The 24,135-nt window shown below is 42.3% G+C and overlaps 1 protein-coding gene across 5 annotated transcripts in view; it reads left to right on the forward strand.

Annotated features, from left to right (window-relative positions):
* TRAPPC9 (trafficking protein particle complex subunit 9) overlaps nt 1-24,135 on the forward strand; it is a 544,235-nt gene that overhangs the window by 1,063 nt on the left and 519,037 nt on the right. For all 5 annotated transcript variants that reach the window (XM_072851835.1, XM_072851836.1, XM_072851837.1 and 2 more), the window contains exons 2-4: nt 582-1,182; nt 12,974-13,119; nt 20,362-20,490. In XM_072851835.1, the coding sequence (XP_072707936.1) occupies nt 599-1,182; nt 12,974-13,119; nt 20,362-20,490 (859 nt within the window). In that variant the 5' untranslated portion in view covers nt 582-598. The remainder of the gene's footprint in view (nt 1-581; nt 1,183-12,973; nt 13,120-20,361; nt 20,491-24,135) is intronic.

Genomic DNA, 24,135 nt, shown 5'->3' on the forward strand with positions numbered 1-24,135 from the left:
TGTGTTAAAGAAAATAATGACTTCTTCTCAAAAATAAGTGTTCTGGACCTGATTTTCCTCTGCTGGGCCGTGTGAGAGCACTGACAGCTGTGCAAAGTTTGGTCATTCCGATTTGGTGTCGGTTTACATCCCACCTCACACAATTTTCTGTATTTCCCCAAGGCATGTTGTGGAGCCAGACTGGAGAGCCTGAGTCTCAAAGGACCTCTCTTCTGAGGTGGTGCTTTAGCAAGCATTTAATCTGTGGCTGTGGTATGGGGAGAGTCTCTGCTGCCCCATGTGTTAGGTTGGCTTGTGTAGCTGCACAGTGAATGGGAAACTGATTTGGTTGCAAAAACTTAATTTCCAGATTTTTGTTTGTGGCCATACTGATAATGTGACTAAGAACACTCCTTGTGCACTGTGCAACTTTGTCAGTAGGCTGCATGACTGAAGATTTAGTAAAATGATGAAAGAAGGTGTTAGTATTGTAGCACATATATACAGGATGCAGAAGTGTTTAGCATCAAAGGCCTGGTTTGATTCAGCAACCATGTGTACTTCTGAATGTTAAAAAATAATACACTCTTTTCTTTTACTAGCCTGCAGTTGATGCAAAATGAGTGTTCCTGACTACATGCAGTGTGCTGAGGATCATCAGACTCTCCTGGTTGTGGTTCAGCCGATTGGCATTGTACCCGAAGAGAGCTTTTTCAGAATCTACAAGCGAATTTCAGCAGTGAGTCAAGTTAATGTGCGCGACTCTCAGCGTGTGTTGTATATTCGTTATAGGCACCATTATCCCCCAGAGAACAATGAATGGGGGGATTTTCAGACACACCGGAAAGTTGTGGGGCTGATAACTATTACAGACTGTTCTTCTGCAAAGGACTGGCCTCAGACTTTTGAAAAATTCCATCTTCAAAAGGAAATGTATGGTTCTACTCTCTATGATTCCCGGTTGTTTGTCTTTGGGCTTCAAGGAGAGATTGCGGAGCAGCCCCGCACAGATGTGGCGTTTTATCCCAGTTATGATGAATGTGAAACTGTGGAGAAGAGAATAGAAGATTTTATCGAATCCCTCTTCATAGTGTTGGAGTCTAAGCGGCTTGACAGAGCCACTGATAAGTCTGGAGACAAGATCCCGCTCCTCTGCGTTCCTTTTGAGAAGAAGGATTTTGTAGGTCTGGACACCGATAGTAGGTAAGCAGCTATTTCTGTCACTTCGCAGATCTTGAGAAAACATGTGGCAATTGCTTGCCTTTAGAATAATAAGCCTATTAGAAAGGACAAAGCGTACTTTGTTACAGCAAAGGCCATGTCCCTATCTTATTGTGTATGTCTGCTGTAATTTAAGGGAATTTAATTTGTAGTTTGACCATATTTGATGTTTTGAGTTTTTATATATATATATGTATTTATATATATACACACACACACTTAATTTATGAGGCTAATCAAATAGTAGGAAGAAGTCACAGGAGAGGTTTGACGGGTTCTGCTATAAAGGGACTTTAAACAGAGGACAGCTATAAAGCTGGAAAGCTTCAAATTGTTTATACAGTATTAATAAAGAAATTCAAGTAATGTCGATAAAAAATAATTTTGTTTTACGTTGAGTAGTATTTGACTAATCCTACTTACTGTGGTGGTGTTTTTTTTTTCCCTAAGCCTCTGTCCACTTTTCCATCCTATGAAATAGTGACCATTTATTTTGGTGACCAAGTTCAGGGTCTTTCCCTGTCTTTTGTTTTTATTTAATTATTTGATATTCTTGACCAGTCTTGTTTTGCTACCATTCTTCTCACAACTGTTCTCTTTGGTTTTCCCCCCACATCTTTTCTTCCTAATCATTTGCATGCTCAGCTTTCAGATTTCACTGTTACATAGTTCTTGTATTGGGGATTAGTAATTCTGGCTTGCTAGCTACAGGCGAGTGCAAAATGTGTTTGACTCCACTGTTCACAGTGAAATCCAAAGGACAGAAGCAACTGTCTTCCTTTTGTCTTGGAAAAGATAGAGATGTGGAAGCCCTATCAAAATACGTTGTATGCATGAGAAGAGTATCTTTCACATCTGTCTTGTACTACTAGGGATGCCAGCAGTGGTTATTGTGTGTAAAAGCTCAGAGGTATCCAGGCTGGGTTGTCCAGAGCTGTGCAGGCAGGTTTGCGAAGCCTTCTGATCATGTTAATCAGCTCTGCCTGCATAATTAGTCCTAGTCTTAGAATCTCTGCCTAAGAATGTGATATACTGGAAGAAAGTTTCTGATTAGTTTGAAGCCTTCCATTAAATTATCTCTGGTTGCTTGAAGGGCCAACAGTACCTTTCTCCCCTGCTCCCGGTCCTCTTTGCTGGTGAACAGAGCAAGTTGAACTTGCTCTGACTTGCTTATCCGATGTTGTTCCCTACTCGAGCTCCTCTTTCAGTGTAGTGGTTAATCCCCACACTATTCAACTTTCATTAGTGGTATAAATTATTATGTTATTGGTTTTTGTACTCTGCATGGGCGGTAAAGTTTTGTAGACTAGATGAGCCCTTTTAGAATCTCAGCTTTAGTTACTCAGTTTGGATGAATTTTAATTGAACATAATCACCAAGATTTCCCGTTTCAATTAGCTAAGAAAGCTATGGGTTTTGGCCAAGAATCTCAAAATCAGAATTAATTATGCCGTTCAATTGTGTCTTCTAAATAGCATGCTTCCAAATTGTGCTTTGGAAGTCAGTTCCTTACATAAATCACTTACTTATGAGCAGTGGCTGTGTTGTAGCTAGCGGCTAAATATTTCCTGTGAAGTTCTGAACTGATGGGGAGCTCAAATAACAGGTAGTACGTTTGTCCGCACATATCCAAGAAGATATTTTATGCTGTTGCACTGAAGAGTTGAAACAGATTTAGTGTGATGCTTGAATTCTTTGCAAAATGGAAGGTGTATGACCCCGGTTCTGTAAACATATGGGTTTAGACAGAGTTAATCACTGGTTCAGGTATGCATACAACCTTGCTGGGGGGTTTGAATGCCAAATAGTTTTTCAGTAAGTCTAGATCAATGGATTTACTTTAAAAGTTTGCTGCATTTAACTGCTCAAAGAAAAGGTGTTAAATATTCTAATCTTTCCTCTTTCAGTTCAATAGTAAGGAAGTTTTTCAGCTTTATTTTGCTGTGGAGTTAGTACTTCTGATCGTTTTAAAACTTAGGTTGTATATATGAATAGTGTTAGCAAGCTGAATTAAAAGATCTTTATATTCAGTTTAGTATTTTGCGTGGCTGAGTAAGGAAATGCTCTAGATGCCTGGAGGTGGTTTTTTATATTTTTGAGCGTTGTAACAGAAAGGAGAAAATAATGTAATCGCAGGTAAATGTCAGAAAAGGAATCGTCCTGGATTTAGAAATACATGTGCATAGTGTACCTGAGCTGCTGTGCACAGGCACCTTTCATGTAGCACGACGCATCTTTGCTTGTGTGTTCTACACAGCAGAAATTCAGGACCGTGAAATGTCATTGAACTAAGATCAGTTTATTAAACTAGCCTACAATTTCAAACCTAAGTCTTTATGTGAAATGGTAGTGTATCGTGGTTTATTACTTTGGTTGCAATAAAAGGTTTTTATTGCAGCACGTTCTCTTTTGCAGTGACAGATTCCCTAATTACGGGGTAAGCATTAAGTATTGCGTTGTCGTAACAGGGATGTACAGGGCTGTAAAGGACCTTCCTCAGCTGAGTGCAGTTTCTGTTTTTGCAAGATGCGATGTTGTACAATTCCGTTCAGGGAGGGGTAGAGGTTGTCTGAACGCACGGTGTGCGTATGAGAACATCTGGTAGAGTAACTTTTGCTACTTTGTTGGTTTTGAGTCTGTTGGCATAATGAGTTTAAAGAATGAAACAAAAATGATGATGTTAGTGAGATATTGAGGCAAATGAAACGGCTTTTTCTAGAATAGGTGGAAATTTCTAAAGGGTTAAAGGCAAAGAATGTCCCCTTACTCTTTTTTTTATATACTCTCCATCCCTTTTTAAAAATTTTTTAAAATATAATGTATACTGACCTTCCAGTCAGTGTGCAACTAACTGGTTAAAAAGCACAAATATTATATATTAAACAGATGGAAGAGAAGGCACACTCTCTGTGCTTATAACAGATAGTATATGTCTTTGCTGCTGTAGTTGCAGATGTCTACTTAGGCTAAATCAGCATATCTTTTCCTGTCAACTTCTAAAACTGAAGTTAAATTTCACAGTGTGTAGCAAAGGTCTCATTAGATATAGAGTGCAGCTGTAAGCTTGAGCTAATGAACTGGGTTGATATATTGAGTGAAAATACATTAAGCAGTTACATGGGACATAGTAATTACGATCACATGATTTGAATTCTAATTAAAACTACCGAACTTTTTTTGTATCTTAAAAGAGACTTTTCTCCAAGCAGTTTTTCGTAAGAGATAAAGGATAATACTTATGTTATGATCACGACTAGATACCTAGAACTGATCTTCTCTCTCAACCTGTTAGTAAGACTAGCATTAATTTGGTTGCATAATAATTGCAACATGATTGGCTTCTTCTAACATTCAGAGTTAATAAATTAGGAAGATGGATTATTATGCTGCATTTCAAATAAGAGAATTCTCCAAAAAAGTGGAGCTGATCTTTTCTTTTGCAAGTTGCTTGTATAATGAGCAGAAGAGACAACATTCCCAGAACTTGTACTGAGATGACAATATACACAGAACCACTATATTGTGTAGAAGAATTTTTCTGGCTGGTAGAAAACTTTATGAATGAAAAATAGTGGGATTAAGCCCTAAGAAGTTCTGAAGAAAGATTGTCCTGTTAAATAGAAGTTGTGGGCCTGGTAGTCTGAACTTGGTTTAATTCCTAGAGCACTCAGCCAATGGGTGGTCTTGGCAAATCTGTTAAATTTTTCTTTCTGTTTCTTCATCTGTAAATTAGGTAAAATATTTATGTGAAATCAGTTGCACTTGATAGTTATTTGTAGAGGGCGGGAGACTGATTGAAAAGAATGGAAATGCATGTTCTCATGATGATACAAATGTCCTACAAACTGGAAACTAGGAAACATACTTGCCAGAAATACCAGAAATCCCATTTGTTTAATTTTTCTATTTTATTTCTGTTTTAAGCTAAAAAAATAAATGTACTCATGTATGATTATAAATCTACTTGGATAAGCTCATTTTAATGTTGTTTACATCAGTTTGTGTCTTAGGTTTTTTCTTTTTTAATACTGGTAAGGCATCCATTTAATACTATTGAGCAATGAGAAAGTAGGGCTCTATTTATAGATGTGTCTTTCTCTACACAGTATCGTAGATGGGATTTGTTCACTGATTTATCAAAGTTTATGATATCTCAGTATGTGTATGTGGCTGTTAATTTTCTTTCTGTTCTCTGTCTTTCTAATTTTTGTTTTGTTCCTTTTTTTTTTCCTTCTTCTCTCATACTGCCCTGTGAGTTTGTTGTTGGGTCTAAAAAGGTAGGCTGTGATTGCGTATATTTAAAAATAGTTAGCTTTCTTCCATGTACTGCCTTTCCACTCCGCCTTCATTGCATATTTTAGTGTTGCTTTTTATATTTATTTTTCAGTACACACAAAAATAATTGCTGCCTGGAGCCTCACTCCTGTCGTTGACCCCTTTTGGCACATTTGGCAATTATATTTGGTAGCAATGCTGAAGTTTTTTGTAGGACACACATAATTTGCTTAGGCGGCTGCTGGCCTCTGGCATTTGCTTTATTTTTTAAACTCCAAAGCCATGAAGCTGTTGCTGCCTGTGTTTGGTTTCCAAATTCAAAAGTTCTGGCAGTCGATCAAATGCCATAGCTGTGTTTTAAGTCTGGATAATGTTATGACTGGTGGTATCTATAGTTCTGCATGCTAATTGGAATTAGCAGAATTTGATGGAAATTTTTGTTGAAGCACTTTGCATGAATACTTTTGCAAATTCATTTTGCATGTTTCTTGTTTTTAAATTTAGCCACGTTGAAATTTTGAGGATCCTCAAATTCCTTCAAACCTGTTGCTGGATGGTTTGTAGTGAAAATAAATTCTGTCTTGAAATATAATATTGTTGCTCCGAATTCTCCATAAAATTATCCTGGGATCCTAGAAAAGAGTTGGGGATGAAGGGGTAAAGCATGTACCCTATATAGCAGATGAGGTAGAAATGGAAATGGGGTCGAGTAGTGCTTTTTGGTTCCTGGAACAGGTTTATTGTCCTCCAGTTTGAAGTAGTAGTATGGTCACTGATGGTAACGATTGTGGTTATTATTCTGAAGAGAACATAAAGCGTGTGTTAGGTACCAAATGAACACAACTAACTTCAGAGAATAAGATTTTAAACTAGTTTTGTAGTCCACTGTATGTGTACATGTGTTGAGGAGAGGACCTTCTGAAGAGGAGTTTGGATGGCTGACACTATGGAGTATTCCACGTGTGGTCCTGCATTATGTGGCATTGCCTTCCTTGAGGATATTTCAGAGTGCATCACACTGCGGAAGGGATTTGTGATGTGTCTTTGGGTGAGACTTGGGTGTGTCTTTGAAACTTAATGTCTTAAATGATCTTTTAGAGGAAAAATAAATAGAAACAGCTCTTAGCAGTAGGGTACTACAAGAAGCTGGCCTAGAAAAAGGTTGTCATCTTATCCTAGAAAAAGTAGCAGTTAATTTACGTGGACTGCCTGTCATCAAATAGATTAGGATTAAGCAGTAGGGAGCCAAAATAATTAAACAGTGTTTTAATAAAAAATAAATTAGAAAGAAGATATCTATAAACTTCTCACTTTGTGGCCAGATTCTTCAGGTAAAGCTGTGAAGCAAAAAAACTAGCTAGGTATTAAAATGAATAATCATAGTTTTATGCTGATTTATATATATATATATATATATATATATGTGTGTATATATATATATGAACATATGATTTTTTCCATTAAATTTGCACCCCAGTATACATTGAAGAAACCATCAGTCACCTAGACATGCTTTTATCAGCCTGATATTGTAGATATTGTGGAGAGTGGTTTTCGTTTCAATGAAATCTTTGCCTTGTGTCTTTTTGGACATCCTCGCAGTAACTGGAGTGGGGGGAAAGCCTGAATTCATTGTCCTGACTTGTGAGCGCTAAATTAAGACACAGTTTATACATTTGTATGGTGCAAACTTACTCTATAATTAGTGAGAAAATGTTTTCCAGGAGGATGGTGAAAGCTTGCAGGAGATAGATCCTGCCTTGGCACCACATTTAAGAGCCTAAAAGTAGGCAGAATGAATTCAGTCTTTGAATAATTTAATAGTAAATTTCTTCATCACCAGGAATAAATTATCTGTTTGTTTATAAATAAGGAGAGTTTCTAAAAGAGAAATGTTTTGTATGAACAATGTTTATTGATGTCTAAGTGAATAAATGCAGTCAAATGTTGCATATATTGACCTATGCATAAATCTGCAGCAAAATCAGGTATTGGTTAGGAAGAGCTGTCGGTGAGGCAGTATGATTGAAACGATTCCAGTATTAGGTTCTGATTTAGGAGTCTGGCACCATCTCTTCTCCTTTTGCTGTATGACTTATATTTATGAACTTAATTGTATGTAATCTGGAAAAACACTTAAAAACAACAGTTTTGAGAGAATAAGAAATGTAATTTGTCCATAAACATAGAGATTACTTGAAAGTGTAGAGAGAGGAAAATGGAAGTGCTAGCATCTTTGAAAGGAATTATAGCTGTGTAAGGAAACAATGATTCTCCAATTCCACTATTTATTCTGTTAAAAAAAAAAAACAACAACCAAACAACAAAAAAAAGTTAAAGGCAATATAACACTTAATTTCATTCTGGAATGCAGAGATTAGTAAAATGTGATTTGTAAACAATTTATACTCTCCTATGCAATACTGATTCAAGATTACAAGGTAACTTTTTGACAGAGGTATTTCTGTATAACCCAAAGCTCCGATTGAAATCTTGGTAAGATTTGGTGCCCTTCCATAGTTTGTGCAGAGCGGCTTTAGTTTTCACTTGGAATTTTCTTGCATTTTTTTTCTTAAAAAGATCTGGAAAGTACATGCTTGTTGAAAAATAAAAGGTAAGAAATAACTTAATTTCTTGACATATCTGGAAGATAAAGAACAATAGTCGTCTTGTATTTAGCTTCATTTAATGTTGTCATCTTCACATCAATTGTGAATATGATGTGATAGATCAGAAAAGTGGGAGCATTTATACAGGAGTTATTTGTAACTTTTTGGATGGAGAGGAGCAATAGGAGACATGCTTCTTGTCTCCTTTTATAATTTCCAGTTTTTCTTGTAAACAATGTCACTGGTTCTGATGGCTTTTCTATTTAATTTTTATAAGGACATTGTATGTGCTTCCATATATCTTCTCTCTTTAAATTTCTGTCCTCCATCCATATAAATCAGTTACTTTCTCTTCATCTTCTTGATGAACTATTCTTTTTTAGAACCAGCTACAAGGAATAAGACACTATTTGGTGGCTTAACGCAGTGGTTATCCTTTGGACTTGATGCTTCTCTTTGGCGTAAAAAAACCCAAACCAAGAACCTCAAAAGCAAACAAACCAGTAACATGTAGTTGTTTTTATTACCATTTCTCCTAGCCTTACTGCCTTAAAATCTAAAGGAACTAAATTAATATGCTTATTCCTACCCTTATATTTAATACGTTCTGTCCCCCCCCTTTTTTTTCCCCCCACATTACAGACTTCATGAAGACAATCTATTCAGACGTGTTATGAGAGATTATTTCAGTCGCACTTTAATTCATCTCTAGGGTCCTCTGGGAAGTTCTTTGCTGGAAAAAACCCCACCACCCCAAACCCCATTTCAGTCCATAATCGTGGCGTTTCCTCTTATATTCAAGTCTTGCTCTAGGGTCTAAAAGTTCAGCATCTGGAGAATGAAAGTTACCCTCTTTGATGGGGGTTTTTTGTTTGGTTGTTTTTTTAAGTTGTTAGGTTCAAATATGCTAGGTAATTTTTTCAAAGATATTCTGTTGGACTTAGTTTAATGGAAGAAGTATCACTTCATCTACTAAAAGCTAAAAATGTAGAACTATTGACAGTCAATCCGAGATGGTTCTTCATATTTTTGGAAACCCCTTTTAACCAGATTCTTTGGAGATACTTCATGTATACAATAAAAAATGACATCTACCGCAATTCTTTTAATTAAAATTTAATTCTCAGGTAACTTTTAGTTTAAACCATCCAAAGGAAAAAGTTTTTTATTTTCCCTTGGTGTGAAGTTTTGACAATGAAATTGTATGCCTCTCTCTGTATTTATGTACTCAGAAGACATTGTTAGAACAAAAAGGCTATACTATTGGAGTAATGTAGATAAATGAATAAAATATCTAAGTTGACATTTTATTTTTCTCTAAGGAATCAATTTTATAAGGCAGAGCAAGGACATTCTTGCTAGGGAATAACTTTTGCAGGAGGGGGAACAGAATTGCTGATGGACTCAGAGCAGCATTGTTCTGAACTGTGACTTAAATCATGAGGCACTTTGAAAGTCGTGTGCCTTACTTTGCATCTGTTACATTTCTTTAGCTGCCACTTACTAAAAAAACCTAAATAATAACGTTAGTGCCTTTATCGCATGGATTTGTGCCCAAGTTGTCTTTTTAGTTGTACCAAAGTGTCTGTTCAGTATTTTCAGTAGGACTTCACTGGCCTTGGCTATTAATTTTGTTTGGAAAAGAACTTCACCTTTATTTTAATATGTGGAAAAAAGAAGTAGCAAGAGAAACCCTGTCAGTTCTTGCCTGAAGGGATAGTGTTCTTTCACTAATCATCCCTTTAAAAGAAAAACGTACCTGTTTCAGGACCGTGACATATCTAAAAAGATAGTATTTCTTCACAAACATAATCAACTCTACAAACCGTGGGAAGCCAACGCTAGTGGCAGCAGCAGCAGGAGCAGCAGTTGCTGCGTGCTGAGAGGAGTGCGAGGCTTGCGAGGCCCCCGCCGCCACATTGGGGCTGTGTGTGGAGAGGGACCAGGCGCCAGGGCTCGCGAGAGCTCGGCGGCGCCGGCTGTCCCCGCGGCCAGGTAAAAGCGCGGGAAGCCGCATATAACCGGCCCTCGGGGTGCGGCAGCCACCAGGAGCGCCGCGAACAGGGAGCGGCCCAGCAGTTCGCGCGGGAAGGGCTGCGTACTCTGCTAGAGATCGGGCTGCTCTTCGCTCTGTTTACCCGCAGGCGTAGGCTGCTGCCCCGACAGTCACCCCAGCTAGCTGGTGGCTGTGCAAGCCTACCCGGCAGCTTGAGGTCTGCAGGGATTTAGAAGGGCTGATTAGGCTGTGCTTTGAAGCATGTCAGAAGCATGGTGGTAGAGATCAGGCAAGGGCTGTGCTCCGCAGCACACAGGAATCTGCTGCCTTGCCAGGCAAGCCTGGGATGAGTGGAGGCAGCCACCCAGACAGAGCTTGCTATCAGAGCAGCTGCTGGACAGGTGGAGGGCTGCAAAGACTGCACCCCTGCCTCCTGGGTGGAGGAGGGTGGAAGCTCCACCTGTGCAAGGTGTGCTCTGGTGGGGTCACTCAGGCAGTGGGTGGAGGAGCTGCAGGAAGAAGTTAGCATCTGTGCTTTATTAGGGAGGATGAACAAGAGTGAGTGTTATTTGAGCCTTAGCAAGAAAAAATACCAGGGCCCTGTGGCACTGACCTCCAGAGACTACTGGACAAAGCTTCAACAGTGAACTGACAGCACCTTGGAGAAGGAGGTGCCATGGTCTCTTATGACCCATAGGAACAGGATATCACTTCACTCCCTGTCCTTATATTTACCAACCAGCAACAGATATGAAAACTTGGCAGCGGACAAAACCCATGAGCAGAATTCACAGGGAGAAGCCGCACCAGCAGCACGTAGTAAAAGCTGCAAAAGGACATGGCGAGTGCTAGTAATGTGTGACTGTTGAGAGGCACCGAGGCACCCATCTGCCAGCCTGCTATACAGTCAAGGGAAGTTTTCTGCTTGCCAGTAGCCAAGCAATCCAAGATTCAGGATGTCACAAAGAGATGACTGCTACAGCTGGTTAAAAGCACAGACTACTGTCCCCTGCTTCTTTTCCATGTGGGCACCAATGACATGTTAAAGCAAAATCTGGGCGAGATCAAGCAGGACTTCAGAGCCCTGGGGGCACAAGGCACAAGGGGACAGGTGCGCAAGTGATTTTCTTCTCTGTCTTGCCAGTCAGAGATAGGGGTGCAGGCAGAAGTCAATGCATCATGCAGATCAATACATGGCTTAGTGGCTGGTGTTGTCACCAGGATTTTGGTTTCAATGATCATGGGTAGATTTTTGATGAATACAGCCTATTGGGGAAGAGGTAGGATCCATCTACCAAGAAGAGGCAGGAGAATCTTCACTAGCAGATTGGCTGACTTAATGAATCATGCTTTAAACTAACGAACTTGGGTGGTAGTGTCCAAAACTGTGACACCTGCATATTCATAAGCAATGGGGTAGATGAGTGCACCTATGAGAGACTAGTTAGGAATGCTCCCCAATCCTCTCCAAAGGCAAGAATCCTAAGTTCAGCCACCTCAAGTGCATGTCTACCAACACAAGTAGTCTGGGCAACAAAAAGGAGGAACTGGACCTCTGTGCCCGGTCTCAGAGTAATGTTGGAGGAACCACAGAAACGTGGTGGGAATAATCCTGTGACTGGAAGACCACAGAGGATGGCTACAAGCTCTTTCAGATAAGAAGGGAAGAAGAAGGGATAGAGTGGCACTTCATGTGAAAGAGAAATTTGAATGTATGGAGCTGAGCTGTGGAGACCATGAAAGTTCTATTGAATGCCCTTGGATCAAGATTAGAGGGATCATCACCAAGGGACATCTTATGTCAGGTATCTGTTACGGACCTCCCAGTCAGGATGACAAGGTTGACGAAACCTTACTTCGGCTGCTTAAGGAAGTCTTGGGCCAACAGAACCTGATCCTCATAGGTGACTTCAATTACATGGACATTTGTTGGGCAAGCAACACAGCAGTGCACAAGCTGTCCGTCGGTTTCCTGGAATGCACTGAGGACTGCTTCCTGCTATAGATGCTGGACCTGTGAGTAGGAACAGTGCAGTGCTAGATTTAACGCTCACAAAACAAGAAGACTTGCTTAACAACATAACTACCAGTGGTAGCCTTGGATACAGTGACAACAGCATTGTGGAGTTTAAGATCCTGCTGAGCACACTGAAGACCAGTAGCAGGACAAAGACCTTGGATTTTAGAAGAGCCAACTTCAATATGCTCAGAGCCCAGATGCGAGGGATTCCATGGGAAGCATCCATGGATGGCAAAGGAGCTTGTGAATCCTGGGAGTTACTCAAGAACAGCCTCCTGGAAGCACAGGAACAGTCCGTTCCCTACAGAGGGAGAGGAAGAAGGCAGAACAAGAGACCACCCGGGCTTAAGAATGAGCTTCTGGGTGTACTTAAAAGCAAAAAAAGAAGCATACCAGCTATGGAAAGGCAGCCAAATACCCATTGAAGATTACAAGAACCTTGTTTTGGAGGTTTTCAAGATGCGACTAGACAGGGTGCTAGATAATCTCATGTAGGCTCCCTTTCCCATGAAAGGTTGAACCAGATGATCTTTCGAGGTCCCTTCCAACCTGGGCGACTCTGTGATTCTGTTTTATTTCATTTGTGATAAGGCTATTAAAGTGCTCTGAAGTGTAGTCTTTTAACTTTGTGACTCTACCTGCGTAAATGCTATGTAGCTAAAATACGTGATGCATTGCTTTTTTTCAATATATCCTCAAATTGTTGGTTCTTTTGCATATTATGCTGGTTAGAATTCGTACTGGATGTTTGCTCAGAGAAAGAGAGTAATGTTCATCTACTATTAAGGAGGAAAGAAAATTAACTTTAGGTGTTCATTATCTCAAATAAGTGTTTCCTATAAATAACTGTAAATTGTACCTTTTATTTTGCAGACACTATAAGAAGCGTTGTCAAGGCCGGATGCGGAAACATGTTGGTGACCTGTGTTTACAAGCTGGCATGTTACAAGATTCCTTGGTGCATTATCACATGGCAGTGGAACTTCTGCGGTCTGTGAATGACTTTCTGTGGCTTGGAGGTAGGATTAAGTGGTGATAGTGAATCAAATAATTAGTTGCTAAAACTAAGTAAATAAAACTATCTTCTATAGCTTTCCTTCTGTATCGGGAAAAGTAGGAATTATTTTGGTGACCAAAATCTGAATATCAGGTGTGACTAAGAATTAAGTTGAAATAAGAATGAGCTAATAAGACATGAGAAAGAAGTGTGTTTAAGAAAACCTGCAACATAAAATGTGTTACTGTAGTAAAGCATGTACTTAAAGAATTCTGCATCTGACTTTTTACTGATTCTTTGGAAAGTGTTTGGTTTTTTCAGTGGATATAGTACAGATGTTTTAAAAATCTTTCCTGTGGGTATCTACTATGGACTGTTAGGAAAAGATTTTTGCCTTTACATCTACCAAAGCCACAGGTGTTTAACTTCCACTGGCATAACTTCCTTCCTTTCACATTAGGTCCTAGGCTTCACTTTTTTCCCTGCCTTTTCCTTCATCCTTTCCTTTTCTTTTTTGCATTCCTGCTTTTTTCTATTTATTGGATATGCAAGTGATCTTTGAGCACAAATTCTGCTTCTCAGTTTCATACCCTTTCAGGACAATCGCTGTCTCCAGTTCTGCATTTAGCTTTCTCATTCTACTTGAGAAAAATAAAAGCAGAATTTAGCTTCCTAATGGCTCTGTAGGTTACATGTTATGAAAAACTTAACAACTTCTGACCTTCCATTTCTTTCCTTCTACTCTTCCAAAAGGTTAAATGGCTCAGGATTCTTTAAGCAGGAAAGGAGAACTCTTCTCCTTCTGCAGAGCATGAAAATATTTTAAGGCCCATCTGCTGGACTACCAGATTATACTTATAGACTCCTAGAATAATTTGAATTGGAAATGACCTCTGGAGGTCCCCAAGTCTGATCTCCTGCTCATATCACATCCAGTTAAATCAGGTTGCTCAGGGACCTGTCCAGTTGAGTTTTAGGTATATTTAAGGATGGAAGTTATACAATCTCTGAGCAACCTGTTCTAACATTTTGCTGCTCGTAATTTGAAAAAACAACAACAAAACATAAATTGTTCCTATGTTAAAGCAGAATTTCCTGTGTCAGCTTGCGTTGACCCTCATCTAGTCACTGCATCTCTGAGAAGCACCTGACTCCATCTCTTCTGTACCTTCCCAACTGGGTGTTTAGAGACAGCAATAAGATCTCCCCTTAGCCTCTTGTTCTTTAAGGCTGAACAAGCCCAGTTCTCTCAGCTTCTCATATGTCATGGGCTCCAGCCCCCGACCATTCTGATGGCCTTCCACTGGACTTGCTTTGGGATGTTAATGTCTTTCTAGTACTGGGGAGCCCAAAGCTGGATGCATTGCTCCAAATGTGGTGTCTCAGATGCAGAATAGAGGGGGACAATTGCTTCCCTTTGCTTGCTGGCTACACTGTGGCTGTTACAGCCCAATATGCAGTTGGCCACCTTTGTTGCAAGGGTGACTACTAACTGCTGTTAACTTGTTGTTCCCCAGGGCCCCCAAGTCCTTTTCTGCAAAGCTGCTTTCCAGCCAGTCAGCTCCCATCCCAGGCTGCACTGCTGCATAGGCTTATCCCATCCGAGATGCATGAGCCTTTCTTGAACTGCATGAGGCTCCTGTCAGCCCATATCTCCAGCCTGTCAAGGTCCCTCTGCATTGAAAGCCTGCCCTACTGTTCCCCCCCAATTTGGTATAACACAGGAATTTTCTGAGAGTGCTCTATGCAATCATCCAGGATGTTAATGAAGACATTGGAGTATTGTCCCCAGTATTCATCCATGAGGGACACCACTAGTAATGGGCAACCATTTGGACTTTGTACTGCTGATCACAGAATCATAGAATGGTTTGTGTGGGAAGGGACCTTAAGGATCACCTATAGTTCCAGCCCCCTTGCCATGGTCAGGGACACCTTCCACTAGACCAGGTTGCTCAAAGCCCCATCCAACCTGGTCTTGAACACTTCCAGGGATGGGGCATCCGCAACTTCTCTGGGCAACGTGTTCCAGTGCCTCATGACATTCATCAAGAGAAATTTGTTCCTTATATCTAATCTAAATCTACCCTCTTTCAGTTTAAAGCCATTACCCCTTGTCCTATCACGACATGCCCTTGTAAAAAGTCCCTCTCCATCTTTCTTGTAGGCCCCCTTCAGGTACTGGAAGGCTGCAGTAAGGTCTCCCTGGAGCTTTGTCTTCTCCAGGCTGAACAACCCCAACTCTCTCAGCCTGTCTTCACAGGAGAGGTGTTCCAGCTCTCTGATCATCTTCATGGCCATCCTCTGGACTCGCTCTAATAGGTCCATGTCATTCTTATGTTGGGGGCCCCAGAGCTGAACACAGTACTCCAGGTGGGGTCTCACATGAGAGGAGTAGAGGGGGAGAATCACCTCCCTCGACCTGCTGGTCATGCTTCTTTTGATGCAGCCAAGGATACGGCTTTCTGGGCTGCAAGTGCACATTGCTGGGTCATGTTGAGCTTCTCATCACCCAACATCCCCAAGTCCTCCTCCTCAGGGCTGCTCTCAATCCATTCTCTGCCCAGCCTGTATTTGCGTTTGGGATTGCTCTGACCCACGTCCAACACCTTGCACTTGGCCTTGTTGAACTTCATGAGATTTGCACAGGCCCACTTCTCAAGCCTGTCAAGGTCCCTCTGGATGGCATCCCTCCCCTCAAGTGTGTCGACCGCACCAGACAGCTTGGTGTCGTCAGCAAACTTGCTGAGGGTGCACTCAATCCCACTCCCCATGTCGCTGACAAAGATGTTAAACAGAGCTGGTCCCAATACCAACCCTTGAGGAATGCCACTCGTCACTGGTCTCCACTTGGACATCGAGCTGTTGACTGCAACTCTTTGAGTGCAACCATCCAGCCAATTCCTTATGCACCGAGTGGTCCATCCATCAAATCCATGTCTCTCCAATTTAGAGACAAGGATATTGTGTGGGACAGTGTCAGATGCTTTGCACAAGTCCAGGTAGATGACGTCAGTTGCTCTTCCCTTATCCACCAATGCTGTAACCCCGTCGTAGAAGGGCACCAAATTTGTCAGGCACAATTTGCCCTTAGTGAAGCCATGTTGGCTGTCACCAATCAGCTCCTTATTTACCATGTGCCTTAGCATAGTTTCCAGGAAGATCTGCTCCATCATCTTGCTGGGCACAGAGGTGAGACTGACTGGCCTGGAGTTCCCTGGGTCTTCCTTTTTTTCCCTTTTTAAAAATGGGGGTTATGTTTCCCCTTTTTCAGTGAGTGGGAACTTGACTGGACCTCCACAACTTCTTAAATATGATGGATAGTGGTTTAGCAACTTCACCTGCCAGTTCCCTCAGGAGCCGCGGCTGCATCTCATCAGGTCCCATGGACTTGTGCACCTTCAGGTTCCTTAGATGGTCTTGAACCTGGTCTTCTCCTACAGTGGGCAATTCTTCATTCTCCCAGCCCCTGCCTTTGCCTTCTGCAACTTGGGCGGTGTGGCTTGAGCACTTGCCAGTGAAGACTGAGGCAAAAAAGTCATTAAGTATCTCAGCCTTCTCCATATCCCGGGTAACCAGGTCTCCCGTTTCCTTCTGGAGAGGAACCACATTTTCCCTAGTCTTCCTTTTACCACCAATGTACCTATAGAAACTTTTCTTGTTGCCCTTGATGTCCCTGGCCAGATTTAATTGTATCAGGGCTTTAGCTTTCCTAACCTGATCCCTGGCTGCTCGGACAATTTCTCTGTATTCCTCCCAGGCTACCTGTCCTTACTTCCACCCTCTGTAGGCTTCCTTTTTGTGTTTGAGTTTTTCCAGGAGCTCCTTGTTCATCCATGCAGGCCTTCTAGCGTTTTTACTTGACTTCCTCATTGTTGGGATGCATTGCTCCTGAGCTTGGAGGAGGTGATCCTTGAATATTAACCAGCTTTCTTGGGCCCCTCTTTCCTCCAGGGCTTTATCCCATGGTACTCTACCAAGCAGATCCCTGAAGAGGCCAAAGTCTGCTCTCCTGAAGTCCAGGGTAGTGAGCTTCCTGTGCACCCTCCTCAGTGCCCTAAGGATCTTGAACTCCACCATTTCATGGTCACTGCAGTCAAGGCTGCCCTTGAGCTTCACATTCCCCACCAGCCCCTCCTTGTTGGTGAGAACAAGGTCCAGCATAGCACCTCTCCTTGTTGGCTCCTCTATCACTTGGAGAAGGAAGTTACCATCAACGCATTCCAGGAACCTCCTGGATTGCTTATGCCCTGCTGTGTTGTTCCTCTAACAGTTATTGGGGTGGTTGATGTCCCCCATGAGGACCAGGGCTTGTGAATGTGAGGCTGCTCCTATCTGTCTGTAGAGGGCCTCATCCGCTCGGTCTTCCTGGTCGGGTGGCCTGTAGCAGACCCGCACTATAATGTCACCTGTCCCTGCCCTCCCTTTAATCCTGACCCATAAGCTCTTGGTCAGCTTCTCATCCATCCCCAGGCAGAGCTCCATGCACACCAGCTGGTCATTGACATAGAGGGTGGCACCCCCTCCTCGTCTCCTCTGCCTGTCCTTCCTAAAAAGCCTGTATCCTTCCATTCCAACACTCCAGTCATAGGAGCCATCCCACCATGTCTCTGTGATACCAATAAGATCACAGCCCTGCAGGCGTGCACACATCTCTAACTCCTCTTGTTTATTCCCCATGCTACGTGTGTTTGCGTAGAGGCATTTAAGTTAAGCCCCTGATGAAGCCGACGTACTGGCTGGAATGGCTGGAGTTCCTTTGTGCTTCTCTTCAGGTGCTCTCCTGCTGACCTGTGATCCTTCTCCAGGCTCTGGGCATCTATTGCTGGCACTGGCATCAAACTGGTAGGAGTGGGATGGGTTGAGGTTCCCCTCCCCTGGCAACTTTAGTTTAAAGCTCTCTTCACCAGCTTGGCAAGCCTACGACTGACGATGCTCTTCCCCTTCTCTGACAGATGGACCCCATCAGCCCCCAGTAGACCAGGTTTCTCAAAGCAAGTCCCATGGTCTAAGTAGCTGAACCCCTGGCTGTGGCACCAGTCCTGTAACCATTTGTTGATTCGCCAGATTCGACTGGCCCTTTCAAACCCCCTCCCTTTGACCAGGAGGATTGATGAAAAAACTACCTGTGCTCCAGACTCCCTTACCATCGCTCCCAGGGCTCTGTAATCCTTCTTGATATTCCTCAGACTGCTCCTGGCTGTATCACTGGTGCCCACATGAAACAACAGCAGCGGATAATAGTCAGTGGACTGTACAAGGCTTGGTAGTCTCTTGGTGACATCCCTGATAGGAGCCCCCAGTAAGCAGCACGCCTCTCTAGAGAGTGCGTCAGGTCGGCAAATGGGTGCCCCTGTACCTTTCAGAAGAGAGTCGCCTACTACCATCATCCGTCGCCTGTTCTTAGTTGCACTGCTTATTAGTTGCACTCCCCACACGGGGAGCAGATCGGGCTGCCTTACTCAGCTCCAGTGTCTCTTCTGGTGTGACGGGTCTCTCCTTTTCAGTCTACAGAGCGGTGAAGCAGTTCTGCAAGGGCACCTTGGGCTTCGAGGGAAGTCCTTGCCATTCCAGCCATCCATTCTTCTGCATTATTGGCCCCTCTCCCTTCTGTGTGTGCTGGTGTGGGAGTTTTTGGCTGTTTGGCCATGGGCTGTGGGTCCACTGCAGACTGCGCTTGGAACCAGCTATTTAACTCTTTCTCAACCTCCCTGATGTTATGCATCCTTCTCACCGCTTCCTGCAGCTCAGCCACCTGCTGCAGGAGGTCCTCCACTTGGGCACACCTTTTTGCAGACAGGTCTGCTGCCTGTCCCTGCCCCAGGAGAAAGGTCTAGGCACTTCCTGCAGTCTGAGGTCTGCACTGCAGCCTCTCCCTTCAGCAGCTCTGTCTGGGTGGAGGCATCAGCCACTGCTGGGGTAGATGCTGCAAACCCCCTAGTCAGAGCTGCAGCCTTTGCTCTCAGACGAGTGCCCCCCATTCTGCCCTGAGGGTCAGGTAGGATGAGTGCCCTTGATTTGTGCAGATGGTCACAGAACAGTGCCCGGTTGCTGGGTTATGTGTACTTCAAGTCTCCCGCTCGGCCAGTGGAATGTCCCTCCTTTGAAGAGGCACCCTCCCTGTGCACCGGTCCGTGCAAACTGCTGTGCCATGCCCTGGCTGATGTGCCACGCCCTGTTTGCCTGTCCTGTTCACAGCGGTCCGTAGGGCTGCCTTTTGTGGGGGTGGGGGGTGGCCGTCGTTACTCCTGGCCCCACTTATGCCTCTTCAGCCCCTCTCGTGAGAGCTGCCGGCTCCTGGCAGGTCTCTGCACTCCTCTGGGGTTTCCCTAGCTCAGGAAACACCCCCTGTACGCTGCGATCCCACGCTCCGCTGCAGAATGTGCCTGCACCTGAGCTGATTGTCTCTGCAAGTGACTGTTGGTGGCATTTACACAGTGTTTAAATCTGCCACTGTTACTCCTGGCCCCGCAAGGATCACAATCGTTTGAGCCTGGCTGTCCAGCATATTTTCCACCTACTTTATAGGCCAGCTATCCAAATATTATGTCATCAATTTGGCTATAAGCATGTTATGGGAGACCATGTCCAAAGGTCTTGTGAAAGTCAAAATATACCACATCCACTGCTGTTCCTTTGTCCACTGAGCTAATCATCTCATAGAAGGCAATGAGGTTGCTAAGGACTGATTTATCCTCTGTAAATCAATGTGTGCTGTACCCAGTCACCTTCTTGTCCTTCATGTGCTTGGAAATGGCTTCCAGAAGGATTTCTTTATAGCCTGTCCAGGGAGCTGACGTTGATCTGCCTGTAGACCCCTGGTACATACTTCTTGAAGAAGGGTGTGATGTTTCCTTTTGTCCAGTCATTAGAAACCTCCCCCAGTTGGCATGACCTGTTGGAGGTGATAAGAGAGTGGTCTCACATTGGCCAGCTCTCTTGGCATCCATGGATGTGTCTTACCTGGTTTTGTGGATTTGCATCCAATTGGATGAAGTGCTTTGTATGTCTGTCTTCCTGTACTGCGGCTACTGTGTACTCCTACAGACTCTGCTAATAGTCTTGGGGACCTGGGAGGTCTGAGGGTAAACCTTACCAGTGGAAACAGATTAAAAGGACATTGAGTATCTCAGGCTCTTCCATGACCTTTTGTCACTAGGCCTCCAATTTGCGGCATACTTTGTGTAAATAGACTTTACTACCTGATACTTCACTTCTTGCAAGTATCTCTACTAATCTGTTGACTTTTTTCTTTACTCTACAGCTGCTCTTGAGGGGTTATGCTCAGCATCAGTCATCTATCATTATCCTGGTGGTACTGGAGGTAAAGTTGGATCTCGCAGGGCACAAGGAGGTTCTTTTTCTGCTGAGGCAGGCAACAGACACAGACCAGGTAAGGACAGGATTTCATTTTTATTCTGTTTGCCCCCAGTGAACATCTGAAAACTTCCTCCCTACTTCCTAACTCTGTAAAATTATATCAATGACAGGATAAACTGGAGGGGTGGGTGGGAGGGAGGGGAGAGCTGTATTTCTTTTTAAGATTTTTACATGAATGACTGTTCTACTGCTTTGGTATTAATGTTGACATGTGTGCTTTGCATAGAGTTGCAAAGCTTTTGATCTCTTCATCTGATTGTTAATAGTGTCTGTTAGTTTGAATTTTGCTGGAGGAGATGCAAACAGTTTTCATAAAGTACATATGATGTGATAGAGCTGCACATATTAAGAATAAGTGAGGTACATTTATTCAGAGGTGTTCTGCTATTCTAAAGTCAACATTTAATAAATAGATTTGTTTAACTAAATACCAATAAACCAACATAATTTTTAAGATTTAGTGTACTTTTTCTAAACTGTCAGATTGCATAACTAATACAATGATTGTATTAACATTGGTATGATAGATATTCATTGAGAAATGGCCTGCTTAAACTATTTTAGGAATTATTAGGAGAGCAACTGAAAGAAAAAAATAGAAAATATCATTAAGTCTACGGTTCATCTACATCTGGAATGTTGCATGCCATTTCAGTTTCCCAGCTCAAAAGGGTGTTCATGTTCCCTGTCTCCCATTTTTCTACTGGAAGGAGGTTGCAGATTGGCAACAAAGATGATCTTGGTATGGTTTCTGTACAAAGAATAACTGAATAGCCTAGAACTCTAAAGTTCTGTAAAAGAGATGGCTGAGGAGAAATATGAGAGAGCTCTACAATATGGTGAACATTGTGGAAGAGCGTGGATAGGGATCAGAGGTTCAGTGCTTCTTCTGATAGAAGAACTAGAGGACATCAAATACAGCTAGCAGATGGAAAAGCAAATGAAAGGAATTATTCTTTATCCAATTTTACAGGTATGATGTGGAACTCCTTGTTAGGAGTTACTGGATCTGGTAGCGTGATAGAGGTGAGGCTGCCACAACTCCGTGTCCCCAGGTCCAGCCAGTTGTGAGGCTGAGCATGCATTCCCAGTAGGCATACACACACAAATGTATATACACCCAGCTGGCCACACGGACCAACACAGACAGAAAACAGCCCTCATAAACAACAGACAGCACTAACAGCCTCATCCTGCTCCCCTCTCTAGCTGATGAGGATGAAAGCCTGTTAGTAGTAGGGATCCATCCAGGAGCTGGTTTTAGTCACTCAGTCTATCGAGTAGCTGGCTGCTGGATTGCCAGGTTTCACCACTTACTGGCACCTGGACCTACAAGCCTCGGAGACCCAGAGCCTTATTCCAGTAGTCAGTACTTAGATGTACACACACACACATGCACTCCCCTTATTCCTGTATCTTTCCATGCTTGTTCCTCCCTAAACTGCCTTGATCCCTCCTTTTCCCTGCCTTTGGTTCATGCCCTACACATTCCATAAGAAATCTTGTACGATCCCAAGATGTTATTTCCCTGCATCCTGTAACAAGTCCCATATCCCTGTAGGCATTAACCCCCCCCAGCCTGTCTGTAAGGTGATCTGGAGAGCTGCTCATGTTAACTCATCTTGATGGGTTTCACCCCCAGACAGCTCTGTTGGCTCTGAGTAGGTTATTGGGGTTCAGCTGACTGTCACTGTTCCTCTGTGCTCCTTTGTGTTTGTGGAGATGAGCCTTTAATCACATAACCTAACAGTAGCTACATGATGTTAAGGCTCCTGAAAGTTTCTACGGCTTCCAGGAGAGGCTGGCTGGGGTAGTGAAAGAAAAATGTATCAATTATTATAAGCTAGACAGGCCTTTGTCTAACCCAGCACAGCTGTTTCTATGTATATACATAGGTTCTTACACAATACTGAAACAAACACAGACTGGCTTTAAGTACTCTTGTGTGCAATGGGATCAAAATGAATTCCTTCATCTAAAAAAACCCAACCATCCATCTTTATTCATCTATAAATCACAATCTAGTAAACACTTGCTTTGTATTATCTTTATTACAAACTGTGTATGTTGACACTAGATAATTGTGGCTTTATTTCATGAGAGAATACTAATTTTTTGTATAATATCTAGTCATTAAAATCTGTGCGTTTGGTCCCATGACCTGTGGGTGTGCATTTTATGTTGGTTGTTATGGTATAATTTCACACAGTTATTAACCTTTGCCCACTTTTCAACAAATATGTAACAGTAGGCGTTGCAACCTGTTTGTAACAGGTACTCCTTGTTACTAAAGAAGGTAACAAATAAGCCACAGCTATCAGAATAATTCAATAAAATGTATTTTGGGTATATTATTGCTGCTTCTCTATATAAGTTGCCTTCTAATTCAAAGTCCTGTTTGCAAACTTGTTAGTGTGGTCGTATTTTAAAAATGTTTTAGTTTCTATGACAAGATTTTTCAAAGGAGTTTTGTGTGAAGAAAAACTGATTACAGGTTTTTTGTCATCTCTTCCAGATGAAAATGTTACTTCATGGTCTATTAGATATTGTTCCCTAACTCTGTTTATGATCTCTTAATGTTTTGAGATCTGAACCGCTGAACTCTGTCTAGCCAAACAGCAATTATTGTGATGGCTTTTTCCTACACCGTTTTCTGAAAGTTTCTTTTCAATGCCTTTTTTTGACTCTGCAGTGCCTTTCATTTAAAATCTTTTCAAACTGCATCTTTGTTTATAATCTACTTTGTTATAATTAATTTTGTGAGGACAGTATTTAATCTGGGGAACAAATTCCAGTGTATTTTTCTGTAGGATAAGGCCAGAAACAAAAGGAGTTTCCAAATTCTGCGCAAATCAAGAAATGCCGTACTTGGAACTGACACTCAATTCGTGCCTACTTTTGAGGCATATAGATGTAAGAGTTACCTTTATTGCTTCCTGATGTGCCTGGAATTGCACCTCTTCTTGTGCCTGTACTTCAGCCCTGACAGGATGGGGTTTCTTGGTACTGCCTTTGTGCCCAGACCTGGTCAAGAGAAACATCTTTCTCTTGAATCTTCTATGATTTCCACCATTTGGCATTTTTAGGCTATAGCACAGGACCTGGCTGCTCAAAAAATGTTGTGGTGTCTGCTTTCTATAGAAACATCTTTGGAAAGAGAACCATTAATATCGTCTCTCTTTGTATAATAGAGAGCACAAGCTTAAGAGGGCAGTGTTAAAGGGTTTTCTTTTTTGGTGTGTTTTTTTTTCTTACTGAGCAGAATTGCAATATATTTCATACCTATCTGTTACCATCAGAATATTGTCTGGGTTTTTGTTGGTGTACCCTTCAACTTCTTTTGAAACTGTTTTGATAGGAATAGTTCATTCAGAAGAGAATTAGTCGATAACATAGTGTTTAAAGTACTTGTCTGATGGAAGAAGGCATGGAATCTTGCCTGCTCCGAAGATAGGTTTCTTGGTCATTGCCATGAGCCCTTGGACTGCAGCATCTTGCTGATTGTGAAAAGGGAACTTTGATGTTTTAAATAAGTGTGACTTCTCACGTTCCTAAAACCTTTTGTTTGTAGGGGGAGAGTTTTAGGCTGCATCCCCTTGAATGGCTGGATTTGTCTCTGCAGCCTTCAGTGTAAAAGATTTTGAGTTACTTCGTTCCT

This window comes from Ciconia boyciana, chromosome 2, assembly GCF_034638445.1.
Source record: "Ciconia boyciana chromosome 2, ASM3463844v1, whole genome shotgun sequence".
NCBI lineage: Eukaryota > Metazoa > Chordata > Aves > Ciconiiformes > Ciconiidae > Ciconia > Ciconia boyciana.